The sequence below is a fragment of the Ambystoma mexicanum genome, chromosome 9, assembly GCF_040938575.1.
Source record: "Ambystoma mexicanum isolate Mex_15411 chromosome 9, UKY_AmexF1_1, whole genome shotgun sequence".
In the NCBI taxonomy this organism is placed as follows: Eukaryota; Metazoa; Chordata; class Amphibia; order Caudata; family Ambystomatidae; genus Ambystoma; species Ambystoma mexicanum.
In genome coordinates this window covers 972,066,560-972,082,396 of record NC_090931.1, presented here as the reverse complement: position 1 = coordinate 972,082,396, position 15,837 = coordinate 972,066,560, and the positions used below count along the sequence as shown (strand labels likewise).

Below are 15,837 nucleotides of genomic sequence, written 5' to 3'. Positions count from 1 at the left end.
TCCATTGTGATACCACCAGCTTTCAGTCCCCCAGTAGTTTTTGCATTTTTCCTTGCAAAAAAAATAACCAGTTTTTTCTTTAGCCTTTTATTGAGATCTGTTGATTATCATCTGCAGTTGTTGAGCATTGCGAAGAAAAGGTGGGGAACTGAAGTGTGGGGGGATAGTGACATGATATACGTCCCACCGACGTTGCGTCCAAAGTGTAGGATTGGCCCGGTCGAGGCATGCAGAGGTTGAAGGACGATGCTGAGCTGCACAACACCCCCTGACGACATTTTCCAGGCAGCTAACGCTGAAGGGGGATTTCTATCTAGATGAATCTTTGGGAGAAGACTCAGTAGAAAGAACATTACCGGTGAGTAATTTCTTCTTCTAGATAGTGATGAAAAAGCGGGCCTATAGAGAGCTGCTGAAACAGCTTCCAAAATCTTGATAGTACGCTGTAGACAGGATAAGTACTTTAGAAGTCACTGTTACTAGTAACACATTTATTTCTACCATCCTCTTTTAAATGATTTATTATTGCACTTCTTGAAGTATTTACATCTTTTTTTCCTTCCATCCAGCTTGACATTAGCTGAATACCATGAACAGGAGGAAATTTTTAAACTTCGATTAGGACATCTTAAAAAGGTACAACATCTGTTATTGTTTTTGGTCTCTTTCTGAAAATGTACTTGCATTACTGTTAGTAGTTTGGTTTTATTGGATGTCCTATTCATGAAAAGCTTATTTGACATGGCAAATATTCCCAGCAGCCTGTTTAGAATTTCACATGTCATGGGTGCTATTCATAAACGGGCTGCCATGCAAAGGTCAGCGGAAGACAAAATAATGGGAAAATCCTAAAAAGCTTTTTTCATTGTAGTTTAATTGAGATCGTTTTTTAAATAAAATAAACTGAGGTGTTTTTACATTCAGTTGGTCTCTTTCGTTGAGGTAGAAAGTGTTTGACTGTTTAAAGTAATGATCTAGTGTCATCATATGACTGTGGCTGGTACTGAGATCTGTGGGCAATAGAAAACTTTACTTGGAAACCATTGGTCGCTGTCCCACATCTGTTGTAGCAGTGTGCATCCTTTGTAGAGTCACATGGTGTGTATATTGTGCCCTCTAGTACCTCTGCCCAAAATTAAACATACTCCTACATCCCCTTTCATCCATCCTCGAGGGCGTCCCCCAACATGGGAACTTTACCGAAACCTTAGACCGTGAACAATTGAGCTTCCCCTTTAAATGTAGTCCAGCGTGTGGGGGTGTGGCCCTGCACATTGGAATGCCCTCCAAGGCCCCACCCTCAGAGATCATACTTCAGTCCCTTTTCCGCACAGACGCTAGGCGCAGAGACTTTAACTTTCCGCTTGCTCTCCATTATTGTTTTATTTTGAATCACAACTACCTTTGGTGCCTTGCCTCCCTCGGTGCATGTCGGCTGCAGGAGGATTCACGAGATGCGCGTCCTGCGAATGCTCGTTCCTGGTCTCGGACCCATGCTCTGTCTTGAGTGCTTGGGGCCTGACAACCGCTGGGATGCGTGCATGGTTTGCAGCTCTCTCGGTCACTGGGCATTGAAGGATAGTCATTCATGCTGGACAGATATCTTCCATGCTGCTCTAGGTCATTTTAAAGAGTTTGTCTCCAGGACCCCACATCAAGACAAGATAGACCCTTTGTTTAGTACAGTGCCTCAGTGTGGAGACTCCTTCCCGGGGGCTTCCACGGGTAAGGGTACATTGGATTCTGGTTCTGGGAGACCTGAGGCCACTAAGGCTACCGGCTCCCAAGTCAAGGGGTTCTCCCGGGTGATCCGTCGACAGCCCTGAGGCGGCAAGGCTACAGTCTCCCAAGCCGAAGGGCTCAGGAGCTCCACCGTGCAGTCCACTATGGGGGCGATAAAGTTAGTCTTCTTCGACCCCAGTGGTCAAGGGATTGTCGTGTTCTACGCCCAAAAGTCAGTTTTTAGCACTGATCCAGCTCTATTGCTGATGGCGCACAGCCTGCCGGAGCCACCTCTGATGTCGTGGTCCAGAGCAATTGGACTAACTGTCATGATGCCTACCCCCGGAGCATCAGGCCAGGCCCAGCACCCCCGGAAGCAGGCATCATGCCCTCGGGTAAAAGCCCAGCGGCCCCTTATAGGGACTCTTTGGACTCAGTCCTGGCGCCTTTGGCGCCAGGCTCATGTTGGACATCAGTCCTGGCCCCATAGGCGCCAGGCTCATAAAGGGAGGTGTTTTGTGCACTTACCTGATGCAGACCATGCTGCATGCTTCAGGCCTCCCTGAGATCTGAAAGGGACTATTTTTTCATAGGGACTATTTTTTCATTCGGGCGTGGCCAGGGAAGGATACATACCTAGTTGGGGAAGGATACATACCTGGGACTTCTTTGGAGGCTATTTAAGCCACGCCCAGAAAGCAGCTCATGCTTCGCGTTGTTCTGCTTCCTGCAGCTTAACGCTCACCGTGTCTGCTCCTGCTCCTGGACTACAGCCACACCCGTCTTGAACCTGGAAGACCTGCAAGGAAGGAAGGAAGGAAGAGAAGAGAAAGGTGAAAACCAAGGATTATTTCAAGCTTCTTACCTGCATCCGGAATCTTCTCGCCAGCATCCCTGAAGGAAGACTTCAATTTAAAAGCATCGCGTTGCTCGCTGCAGCGCCACGCTTCACTCACCTGTCCTGTCCTCGAGACATCTCCCGGCTCCATCGCGGCTGTCAGCATCGGACGCCACATCTCTGCACTTAGGGGAGAGAGGAAGAAACAAAAGGTGAGCAGAAGGACACACAGAAGGAAAGCCTGATTAACAGCCATAATACTTACCGGATTTTCTTCCACATTTCGGGTCGGCGCCGCCCCGTTGGCAGGTACCGTACCCCGGCCCCTATGGGGAAAGGACTAGAGACATTTCAGAGGAATGATGAGGACATCTAGAGGGATCGCCCTCATTACTACTCACCTCGGCAGTTTAACCCCTCGACGCATCGCCTTCATTCTGCACCTGAAATAAAGGACAGATCACAGGTGAGAAAGACAGCATAAAGGGGGCCTCACTTGAATTTTGAACTTTCATACTTACGGCGCATCGCTCAGGAAAGTCAAGTGGATTTTGCCAGCGCCATTCTGAAAACCAGTGAAGTAACTGGACGAACGCGCGCCCCTGCACCAGAAGCAGGATGGAGAGTTCAACCTTCCAAACCATAAGGTGAGCTTAAACCGGGTTTGGAGGAATAGAGAGGAACGGAGGAGGGAAGGGGGGAGCTAGCACACCATTCTGCAGACTGTTAATCCCCTTTCTCATCTGCAGAAGGATATTCCTACGGGCCAAGGAAGCACGATTTGGAGGTCCTGTCCAATCGGTGTTCCGGGTCCTGCGCATCATGCTAGAAGAGGCCGCAGTAATCCAGACTAGATCAGCGCCCCCGTGGGAACCACGTGGGCGTTACACTACCAGCCAGCAGGCCGAGGGCTCTGAGCCTACCAGAGCTATCTTCGAGATGGACGCTTCTGTTTCGGGTTTGAGGGCCAAGGAGTGTCCTCCCATGTCTGAGCCGGCACGTGGCCTTTGTACCCTCCTGCCCAGGGTGTGGCGCCAAGATGGCTGACAAGCACATGGCAGAGCCTACTAGACCGGCAGCCTTCTTTGATTATGAGGGGAGTATTTCCTTGGTTACCTGAATTGAACAAATGATTTCACTACAGCTCCCGTAATCCTCAGACTGCATTAGCAGCTTAATTGGATTCACCTGAAAAGAAAGTCAACACAGCCTCCCTGAAGAGTGTTGGGACACGAAAGCGCTAGGAGGAGGAGTAGAACAGCAGTACAAATGCAGCAGAAGGGATCCAACCCTGTGAACATTTTTTGCAACATTTGGGATCTGACCCAGTGAATTGGGATACTTTGGGATTTAACCCAGTTATTATTTTTCTTTTTTCAGGTAGTATATTGGCCAGGATTTTGAGTGCGCGCCTCACTCCACTTTTGTTCTTTGATTAGGATCAGGGTTTACCTGGTCGCTCGCCCATTGAGTAGGCTATGGAACGAGGATCCAGTCCCTTTACCTCAGGAAGCGCGATAGACATTATGGTACAGGGGGTTGGTCTATGCAGGGGTACATCAACCCATCGCAGCCTTGTAGCTACACTCCACAGGCGCTTAAGCGATTTCAATCGGAAAAGGAGGCCCAACGCTACTGAGGGCCGGCTGCCTCGGGATCAGGCGGCTTGCCACGATCGCTTCTTTGATTGCTTCTCCAGCATGGGGTCTGGCATGGATTCACATGCTCATGAATATTCCCCGTCGTCAGGCTGGGAATCCTCGGTAAAGAAAAAATCAGTATCAGTTTCGTTTCTGATCTGTCTTTCTTAGTAACCAATCACTGATCTCTGGGTCAAACTGCCCCAGCCAATGACTGCCTTCTCCCTAAGCCCCGCCTCTGGCAGCCATCCTCAGATTTTTACTGCACGTTCAAGTGTTGGGAGTCCTCGTGCTTTAGCTCTCGAGTTTTTGCTGCATTTATCGCGCTTTTTCAGGAGATTTTCTCATTTTTTCGGTTTAATCGAGCCTCAAACTCCACCGTTTCTACTTCCGAAAACGGTTACCCGTTCCGGAATTCTTCTACGCCCCTCAAGGGTGAAGCTTTCGTCGAGTTTACACTACTTGGAGGATTGCGGAATATCTGCGGCCTACCTCAACGGACATGGCCCAGGACAAGGGAAGCTCAACGCCCAGATCCAAGCAGTTGAGGTGCTGCCCTGGATGCGGATTACAAAATGTTTTCAAGGAGGACGAGCATTCGCAATGTCTCTACTGCCTTCATGAGGACAGGACGCACGTGGAGAAGGACTGTGCGTTCTGCAAGATCCTTTCAGAATGGACCAAGCAAGATCGTTGTTCTCGCCGCCTGGCTGGAGAAGGGCACAGCAGTTGAGAAGGCGAAGCAAAAGTCTGAGCGGGCTTCTAAGTCCTCTGTGGGTGCCCCGGCGACGGTGGCCCAACAGAAGGCCAAGCACCGCGAGTCTGCGGGCACCGAGAGCGCCAAAAGGTCAGGCTCTTCGGCTGCAAGGCAGGACGTGACTTCCCCGGCACGTTCAACCACAGGCCAGCGCTCTGGTTCGGGGAAGAGGAAGTCAGAGAACCCGGGTAAGCTGCTGGATCGGCCGCGGTCGATCTCGAAGGGACCCGAGGGGGGAGCGAGGCGCTGACCCTCCCCCCAAGGCAAAGGCCCAGGACGCACCTAAGGTGGTGAGGGCTTTGATCCAGCCGGCAAAGGCCTCTATCGAAGTGGTCGCTGCGGCCCTGGCAAAGCCAACTGAGACTACGCCAGTGGAGACTGCCTCTGGGCCCAGAGTATCCCTGCCACCGCGGAGGGAATCCTCTTTCCAGCCCATCGTTAAGACCCTGGCGGAAAAAGAGGGAGGGTGGGGGGTGGTGGCCATTACAGACTCGGAATCAGCCTCTGAGGAGGATCTGGTGGAAACCGTGAAGGGCCTCAATGAGAGGTTCGAGAAAGTTCGATCCCAGGGGAAGGATCCTGCTGAGGAGATCGAAGATAGCGAGGATGGCGACGATGACGAAGGCCCGGTGGATCAACCGTCCCTCCCGTCGCAGCCATTGCCAGAGCCTCAGGATAGCTCGGCAGCCATTTTGTTGGCAATCCAATCCTTATGTACTGAGATAAGGACGAGGTTACCACGGACCCCGACGGAGGATCCTGAGCCAGGACCGTCGGGAAGCCCCCCGAACAAGCGGAGGAGAGTCCATCCCGCTCCGCCCTTCGTGCCCACAAGGCCTGTGGACCCCTAATCCCCCTCGGGATGATACGGGGACGGACGACGACTGTGGCGATGATACGACAGACATTCCTTCATCGCCTCCCCCTCAGGCCTCAGCGCCCGACGAAATTGGCTCCTTTCACGCCATGATTGCCAGGGCGTCCGAGCTCTTCCAACTCTGCCCGGAGGAACAGAAGAAGGAGGACTTTCTTTATCAACGACGGGAGGCCAAGAGAAAGAGGGTCCTGGTAGTGCTGTTGCTCGACGACATCTGGGACGAAGGGCTGGCTGTCGTCAAGAACCCTTCTACGAAGCCCGCCAAGAGGGAAAGGTACGAGAAGTAGTACCGGGTCCCTGACACCGCCTCCTTGTGCCTCAGGGCCCAGCCTACGCCGGACTCTGTCGTCTCTGCAGCAGCCAAGAAGAAGGCAGCGGGTGCGGCAGCATCAACTTCCACTTCCCCGCCGGACAGCGAGGGCAAGAGGTTGGACTCCATGGGACGACGGGTCATTTCGTCGACGACGATTAAGGCAGCCAATGCCTTAGCGATCGTGGCCCGTTGAGACAGGGAGCTTTGGTCAAGTTAGCTCCCCGCTGGACTTCCTGCCGGACGACAAGAGAGCGGAAGCCCTACAGATTCTTCAGGAAGGCGAGGTGGCGTCGGATCACGCCATAACGGTTGCAACGGACATTGCCGATACCGGATTTCGCCAGATGGGCAACAGGGTTTGCCTACGACGACGAGGGTGGCTCAAGGCGACGGACTTCCGCCAGGACGTTCAGACCAGAGTGTTGGATATGCCGTTCGACGGCAGCAATTTTTTTGGGAAGACGGTGGATGAGTCGCTCCAGGCCATCAAGACCGACTCGGAGACGGCCCTGGCCCTAGGGGTACTTCAACAACAACGGTCCTTTCGGAGCTCCGGAGGCAGACAGGGTGCCTCCAAGGGATCCAGCGGTGGCTCTTCTACATACCGCCAGGCGGCCCGCTCCTCGTCCCAGGAGGCCTACAGAGGTCGCAGCAAGCAAGGAGAATCCAGCCATCGTCGTCAAGGAGGCCAAGGCGGCAAGGCCTCCTCCAAGCAGGACTGAACCGGCCGCAGCGTCGGGCCCCCACCGAAGCACCGGCTAATGAAGTTCGTCAGCGTGTGGGAGTCCATCTCCACCGACCGTTGGGTGCTGGACACCCTGGCCAACGGGCACTCGCTGGAATTCCAAAAGAAGTGTCCTCGCAATCCTCCCGTGGCCAGGAAGGAGAATCACGTCCGTCACCTGTTGTTGGAGGTAAGGGCGATGCTCAAGATAGGTGCCATCGAGCTCGTCTCCAGGAGGCTCTGGGGCTCTGGATGTACTCGAGGTACTTCCTCGTCAAAAAGAAGACAGGCGGTTGGCGCCCCATCCTGGACCTGCGTCGGTTAAACAAGTACATAAAGGCACAGAAATTCAGGATGGTCACCCTCCAGCACGTGCTGGGTCAGCTGGAGGAGGGCGACTTCCTATCGTCGTTGGACCTGGAGGATGCTTACTTCCACATCCCCATTCTAAAAGGACACAAGGTTTCTCAGGTTCGTGTTTCAGGGACGCCACTACCAATTCAGAGCCCTGCCGTTCGGATTAAAGTCGGCACCCAGGGTATTCACCAAGTGCCTGGCACCGGTGGCGGCGCGGCTGTGCCTGCAGGGGATCCACGTCTACCCCTACCTGGATGACTGGCTAATCCGTGCAAGGACAAGAGAACTCACCGTCGAACACACAGCGAGGACCGTCCGGCTGCTCACGAAACTGGGATTCGCCATCAACTACCCCAAATCCCATCTGGTTCCGTCGCAAGTGGCATTGTTTCTGGGAGCGAAGTTCGATAGATTGGGGCAATTGGCCTCCCCGTTGGAGGAGAGGACGAAGGCCATTTTGGGCAAGGTGCAACGCCTGCTAGCCACGGACGTGGCCAGGGTGAGGTGCATCAAGTCCCTCCTCGGAATGATGTCCTCATGCATCTACCAGACTTCGGATGCATCCGCTACAGGAGTTCCTCGACGCCCGCTGGTTTCAGGCGACGGGCTGCTTCGAAGACCGGATCCCTCTCGACGAGGAGTTCCGTTGGGCGATCCTATGGTGGGGTACCCGTGCGCACCTCACGGCAGGCACGGACTTTCAGACCCCGGCGTTTCAGGAGACGGTGATGACGGACGCCTCCCCGGAGGATTGGGGGGGGCCCACACCGGGGATCTCCACGCAAGCGGCCTTTGGCTCTCGGAGGACAGGTCTCTCCACATCAACATTCTGGAGCTTCGAGCAGTGTTCTGGGCACTCAAGTCGTTCCTTCCGTCCCTCAAGGACAAAGTGGTGAGGATCTTCACCGACAACACCACCACTATGTTCTACATACGGAAGCAGGGAGGCGCCAGATCCCCAGCCCTATCCAAGGAGGCCTAGGATCTGTGGCACTGGGCCGTCGCCCAGGGGATGTTTCTGGTTCCCTTCCACTTGGCAGGAATAAAAAACACCATCGCCGACTCACTCAGCAGGGAGCTGCGCTCGTGCCACGAGTGGGAACTACGTCAGGACCTGGTGGATCGGCTCTTTCGACGATGGGGCAAACCCCGGATCGATCTTTTCGCGACGGCAACGAACTCCAAGTGCCAGAGGTTCCCGCAGCCGAGGAGCATGGGCGATGCTTTCTCGTTCCCCTGGGAGGGCCTGTTTCTATACGCGTTTCCTCCGTTGCCGCTCCGTCTCATCAACCAGCTCAAGAAGTCCAGGTGCAGAATGATCCTCGTCGCACCGGCGTGGCCGAGGCAGATCTGGTTCCCGGACCTTCTGGACTTTTCAACGTCCCCACCAGCCAAGCTGCTGGCGGACGCGGATCTTCTCTCCAGAGAAGGATGCGCTATTCTTCATCACGACCCGGAGTCGCTGAACTTGCAGACCTGGCTCCTGCAGCACTAGAGTTTGGAGGGTACGATATCCCGGCTGACTGCAGAGAGGTTCTTGCAAAAGCCAGGGCGTCCTCAACTCTCAAGTGCTACGGACATAAGTGGAAGAGGTTCTCTGTCTGGTGCCGTGCACAGAAGTTTAACCCTCTGCGGATTACGGCCCCTCAAGTATTGCCGTACCTACTGTCGCTGGCCAAAGCTGGACTAGCTCACGCCTCCATCAAAATACATGTGGCTGCCATCTCCCGATATACCAGGACGACGGGACTGGCGTCCTTGTGGTCTCATCGCCTGGTGAAGGAATTTATGAAGGGACTATTCCGATCGTTCCTGCCGTTGAAGGCTCCAGCCCTGGCGTAGGAGCTTAATGTGGTGCTGACCAGGCTCATGGGGGCCCCATTCGAGCCTATGCATTCGGCGCCTTTGAAGTTCCTGTCGTGGAAGACAGCGTTCCTCGTGGCCATCACCTCCGCACGATGAGTGGGAGAGATCCAAGCCCTATCTTGCAAGCCTCCATACTTGAATTTTCACGACACGACGGTGGTGCGGAGGACGCACCCCTTCTTCATGCCCAAGATGCCGTCGGACTTCCACCTCAACGAGCCCTTGGTGTTACCAGTTTTCTTCCCGTCGCCTTCGACGCCGGCCGAGAGGACTTTGCACTCGCTGGATGTAGCTAGACCGCTGAAGTTCTACGTGGACCGCACAAAGTTTTCGGAAGACGTCACAGCTGTTTGTGAACTTTGGGACTGTGAATCAAGGGAAGGCTCTCTCGAAGACTTCCATTTCCAGATGCCTCTCCGGCTGCATCATGCACTGTCACCGGTTGGCAAACCGACCGCTGCCCGGCCGTCCGAGAGCCCATTCGACCAGAGCGATCGCTGCTACCACAGCGTTCCTGTCTGGTGTGCCCCTGCTGGCCATCTGCAGGGCTGCTATGTGGAGGTCGACGCAAACCTTCACAAGATTCTACTGCGTCGATCGGGACTCGAGGGGGGAGTCCAGGATCGGCCAAGCAGTGCTGCACAACCTGTTCGCTTAAGGTGAGCCTGGTGAGGAGGTAAGAGAGGCTTAATGTTGAGTTGTTGTATTGCTTAATGTTGAGCCTGTTGCCACCTCCCGTGTTTGTGCATGTGTGTACTGCTATGTATTCTTTTATTCATGAGCATGTGAATCCATGCCAGAACCCATAGTGGAGAAGGAACAAGTTACTTACCTGTAACTTTTGTTCTCCAGCATGGATTTACATGCGAACCCTCCCGCCTACCCCTCTGCGGCTCTTCACTTGGTCATACTGCCACTTTACGTGCTACCAAATCTGAGGATGGCTGCCAGAGGCGGGGCTTAGGGAGAGGGCAGTCATTGGCTGGGGGCAGTATGACCCAGAGATCAGTGATTGGTTACTACTAAGAAAGACAGATCGGAAACGAAACTGATACTGATTTTTTCTTTACCGAGGATTCCCAGCCTGACGGGGAATATTCATGAGCATGTGAATCCATGCCAGACCCATGCTGGAGAACAACAGTTACAGATAAGTAACTTGTTCCTTCCTTCTCCTGCGCTCCCTACAGAGGATTCACGAGGCGGGGCTCCTCAAGGGTATAGTCAAGGACGTGATTCCACAGGTCATGCCTCGCAGACCTCCACCAGTTCTGCGGTTATCTGTTCCTCCTCTGGTCCAGGCCCTACCGCTTCCTCACACCTCCCCCTCCTGTACCACCAATGCCACCTCTGCAGCAGTCATTGGGTCTGGATCAGGGTGGGGGGGCCTGTCTGGCTCCGGTGTCTCTAAGCCCGAACTCCCCTCTTTCTGGAAAAAGGAGGTTGGGGGACGATGACGGCCAGCACAACGAACCCTCAGAATCTGTAAAGGCTTTTCATGACAGCCTTCAGGGCCTTGCAGGAGTCGGCAGTGCTAGCAGAGGTTTTGGCCAGGTGCACCACAAGCAGCTCAGGCATTCCGCTCCAGAAGGGGATTTACACAAAATGACCGAATTAAAATGACTGAATGGCAGATTTGATTTCATTTTGGCCGTACGAAAGGTTCACACATCCGAAAATGTTGCACAAATACCATATTCGGTGGCATTATAGTGAATGGGGGATGCAGGGGTGTCCCCGCATCCTTGTACACTGTCAATGGGGGGAGGAGGGTTGCGTGGGTGTCCCCCGCAGCCGTTCGTTTAAAAATAAATAAAACAAAAGGACCCTGCAGTGGTGCTTCCCGATCACAGAAGTGAATGGCAAAAGGTGTTGCAGGGACACAAGTCAGCGGCGCCTAGCGAAGTGTGCCGCTGCAAGTTAAGTAAGGGTGGGGGGGAGTGGGTTGGAGCGGGTATTTTATTTGTGTTGTCTTGCTGAAACGACCAAGCCTGCTATGTTGTTTTTGGCTGCAATTTCTCCTTTACGGTAAAACAACCTAAATCTCCAGAATGATGTCCTGCAGGTGGCAAGAAAGGTCTGGAAAAAGCCCAGGGCCAACACCCAGATGAAAAAGAAATTGGACAGCCGGTTCAGGGTTTTGGATGGGGGAGCCAGTCCTCCTGGTTTCTCAGCCTCACTCTTCATTGGTGGCTGCGGCCTCGCTTTATTCTAAACCACGGTCTTAGACTTCCTCTGCGGTAGCCACCTCCAGTTGCCTGTCCAAGGAGAACAAGTCCTTGAGTCTCTTGGCAAACGTTGATACGTCACATCAGGGCTACATTTGCGGCAAGCAGATTCCCTCCTAGCTGCGGCGAACCAGAAGCTGTGGCAAGAGCTGGGGGAATTTATACCTGATCTCACTCTGGAGAAGGAGGACTCTTTTAAGGCTGACCTGGCAGCTGGGCGGTTGCGCAGGACCTCATGGAGTCTTCTGTCTACCACATCGACTCACCCAGCGAAGGTCTATGTGTGGTGATCAAGATGATTGATGGCATCCATGCCACTCAATTGTCATCAAATGTGCAAGAGCCACGATGACGAGTTGAAAAAGAAGACCTCTACACAGACTGCAAAGTCCTTGGCCATCCTGACTAAGCCAGGACAGATGTCCTTCCCTCAGCCTCACGGTAGGACCGACTTCAAAACCTGTGCTTTTACTTGTTTCAAGTGGTTTTGCACATGGTATTCTTGAGTAGTGGTTTGATGTACGCAGATTTGAAAGCCTGCAGTACTCTCCCCGTTGAGACCGATCGGTTAAAAAGGTTTCTGTGACATTACAATTGCGTGCCCTGTGTAAGGATTGATGTAAAGATGTTTGGTAGACGGGGTTCCATTGGGGATTCTGCTTTGTTGCTATGTTTCACCAGCTGATATTTGTGTGAAGCTTTGCAGCTTGTTCTGTGGTTTTAGGGTAGGTGGGGCGTGGTGCACAGTTTGGTTGATTGGTCTGCTTTGTATGATCCGATGTATGTCTGATTTTATTGTTGGTGGTCTGCGAAGTTGTCTCATTGTTTACTTGATGGTACCAGTGTGGTGTTGCATCCAGGTGGGTTTCTCATCTCATTTTAGATGTTGAATAGTTCTTTCTGGGTGTTGGTGGCTTTTGTGATTCGGTTGTCGTATTTCTTTTTTGCTTTGAGATTTTTCTTTTTGTGCGCTTGGATTTGTTTTTGATAGTTTATTTTTGCCTGGTCGTATTTTTTTTTTTTTTCCTCCATTCTAGTTCGTTTCCCGTTTGTGTTTTTCTTTGTATTGAGGTGGAGTGTAAACCATCTTGCCACTACTTTTGTGATGGATGCAGGTTTTTTTTGGGCAGGTGCGGTCTATTGTTTCGGCAATCCATTTCTGGATTAGGAGTTTTTCATATAGCTTGGATCCAGCCAGGGTTGCAGTTGATGGTTTTGACGATTCTAGTACTTTTAAATTGCTACTTTTGACGGTATTCCAGTTTCTTTTCCAGATTGCTGGGCGATTGTGGGGCTATTTGGGTGCTTTATCTGGTAGTTGGCTCACGAATGGTATGATGAGGTGGTCATTCCATAGTTTTTGTATTGGTGGGGCAGTTGAGGTCAGCTTTTAGTTGGCGAAGATTGTCGAGAGTGGGTCCTGCTGTGTGTGTCGCTCCTTTAACCATCTGGCGTAGTTTCATTGTCTCGAGCTGCTTGATTGGTAATTTTTGTGAGTTTGCGTTCTCTTAGTCAAACCATATGTTTAAGTCCCTGAGGATCATCAGGTAATTATGTTTGATGGCCAGGTTCATGATGGCTTCTATGAAGGAGTATATGAAGGATACGTCGTAGGTCGGTGGTCTATAGTTTCGTATGAATGTGAGGTTTGTTTTTGAGTTCGCTGTCCGGTGAAGGACGAGGGATTTGCAGTTTCTGATGTTCAGTGGGTCATCAGTTTATATTTTCAGGTGTTATTTGTAGGCTATTGCAAGTTGTCCTCCTAGTTTTCCTTTTCTGTTTATCTGTGTGCATTTGAAATTGCCGGGTAGACAGCTGTGTAGTGTGACTTTGTAGTTACCTAACCAGGTTTCTGTGATGAATAATATGTCTATTCCACCTCATAGACTAGATCGTAGATCTCTGTAGCACGTTTGGACATTGATCTTGTGTTGATTAGATTGCAATGTATTTTTTTAATAGTGTTTTTTGTTCTTGGCTTCGTTTTATGGTGGTTTTCATTGTTGCTCTCAGTTTGTGAGGTATGTTCAGTAGGGTCTGTTTCGTCATTGAGAAGATCTGCTATGTTTCGTATTGTGTTCCTGACTTCTTCTGGTTCCTCCTGTTGCTGTTGGTGTCGTTTTCCCTCTTGTTCCTTCTGGATGTTTCTGGTCTTTTCCTGTGCAGTCCTGGTATCTATCTTGAGCGTCTAGCATCGTTGATTGTGAATTGTTATGGTGGGTGCTTGGTCATGAAGTATGTTGGGTATAAAGATTTTTACCTTTTCTGTCATGCTTATGGGTGTGTGTGTGTGTGTGTGTGTGTGTGTGTGTGTGTGTGTTCTGTTGCCTGTGTGTGTTGGCTTGATGCCAGGGTGTGGTTCCATTGGATTTATTCTTTCTCATAGTTTTCTCTCGCATTGTCCCGTTTTGTTTCGTGGCATATTGTGGTCCTTTGTAGTCTAATAGTTTAATGAGTTAGTTATTGTATTTTGGTCACAGCGGCCCTTGCCTGCCGGCAACATTATCCTCAGTTTGTTTGGTTTTAGTTATCCTTTGTTGTCTTTGTGGTTTTTAGAGGCCTGTGCTTATGGTTGAGAGGGTGTGGTCGATGGGTGGTCTTACGGGGTGATGGCTAGCAGATTGGGTAGGGAGGGGATTTAAGGCAGAGGTGGATGGTGCTTCGGTGTGTGTCTTAGATGTTGTTACCCTTTGGACTAACTATCCCTAGCTATCCTAGATAGTAAGTCTTGTGAGGGAGGTGGAGCACATAAAGTTGCGGTCCCTTACTATGTGGAGACTTCGTTTTCTGTATCACTCGGAGCACAGCTGTAACGCTAGAGTGCAGTTCAGGCTGGACCCAGTAGAGGCAGCAGAGCACCTAGAGCTGGGAGCACAGTGCTGGATGAGAGGGGAGGATGTCTAGATGCAAACGCCTAGATTTGAGTTTCCTGGATGGAGCGAAAACTGCATAAATTTCAGAACACAGCAGCACATTAAAACCCCCTAGATTTGATTTTCCTGGCTAGAGGGAAAGGAGCTTAAGTTTCAGACACAACAGCAAATGCAAAACACCTAGATTGGACATTCCTGGATAGAGGCCAAAGTGCCAGCTATGGCTAACGCACACAGTTGGCCTAAATGCCAACTATGGCTAACGCACACAGTTGGCCTAAATGCCAGCTATGGCTAACGCGCACAGTTGGCCTAAATGGTAGATCTGGATAACGTACAACTGTTTGTGACGTGCAGCAGACTACAAGCATAGTGCTAATAGTAGTAAGACGATTGGTTGGACAGTTTAATAGGGAGCAGTAATGGCTGTTCCTCCTGCCTGCACCTTGCTTACCTCGTCAGTCGCTGCTGGTTGACGGCTTCGCTGCAAGCTATTTTATGACCATTAAATGTCTGTCAAATTACTATTATATGGACATTCAATTCTTATCGTAGATGCTTCAAGGAACTTAATATTTTCAACGAAACGTTCTCAGAGTTTACTTGCTGGCATTAAAATTTATAATGCATTGACATGGCTCCTCCTCAAGTGATTATTTCTCATTTCATCTGGGGAATAGCACCTGCAAATTGAGGGTTGATTTCATTCAAGAAATGCGTAGAGCACATGGATATAGCCATCTGGGTTATAGCAACCCGTTGTGCATGGCACCTCTAGCAACACAAGAGGGCAACACCTATCCGATATCCCTGCCTAGCGACTGGCAATATTTCAAATGTTAAGAATTTGCAGTAGAAAGGAAGATCAATCTGAACTATCATTGCCAAAGGTAACTTAATTTGTTAGTTATTTTAAGTTTTCTGTTCATGACAATGAATCCTTGTGGACTGTTGAATATTTCAAGATTTATTTGTGCTTATGAATGGTTTCTTGCAGTTGGTTTAAAAACAGCGATAGCTGACAAATATATATTTCAAATGGATTGTGTCCTCCCACGTAGTCCTCATTTTAGATATATCCTTACCTTTAGGTTTCACCTCGGAATTTTTTTTCTTTCTCCAGCAGAGGGCGCTCCACTCGAGGTTGCGTCGTCGATGTCCCTCGGCGGCATCCGTCGAGTATTGACGTCAACCCTCGTATAAGAGCCTCGAGCCTGCCCGTTGTCCTCAGTTCCGTTTTTCCGTCAGCTTCGTTTCGGATCGAGTAAAACTACGCTTCAGTATTTTGTGACAAAAAGCGATGTCGTCTTCGAACCCTTCCACGCTGAAGACAGGCTTTAAAAAATGCCTAAGATGTGGAAAGAAAATGTCTTTGACAGATCCACAAAAGAACTGTCTATGGTGCCTCGGCCCCGACCACCGAACGGAAGACTGTGGTTCGTGCCAGTCGATGACCCACACATCCCTAAAGGAGCGCAGAGGTAAACTGGCGATGGGGGAGGGTTTATCGAAGCCTACTTTAAAAAAGAAAGACTCGGACGAGTCTTCAAAATCTCATCGTAAAAGACATTCGAGAAGTAGATCGAGGAAATCTTCTTAGTCTTCTAAGAAGGCGAAGAAAAGACGGCATCGACCTCCTTCA

General features: G+C 51.0%; 1 protein-coding gene across 5 annotated transcripts in view; it reads left to right on the top strand.

Moving 5' to 3' along the window:
- The window catches only part of TLK1 (tousled like kinase 1), a 1,414,233-nt gene that overhangs the window by 771,332 nt on the left and 627,064 nt on the right, over positions 1–15,837 (top strand). For all 5 annotated transcript variants that reach the window (XM_069616191.1, XM_069616192.1, XM_069616193.1 and 2 more), the window contains one exon: positions 570–636. In XM_069616191.1, the coding sequence (XP_069472292.1) occupies positions 570–636 (67 nt within the window). The remainder of the gene's footprint in view (positions 1–569; positions 637–15,837) is intronic.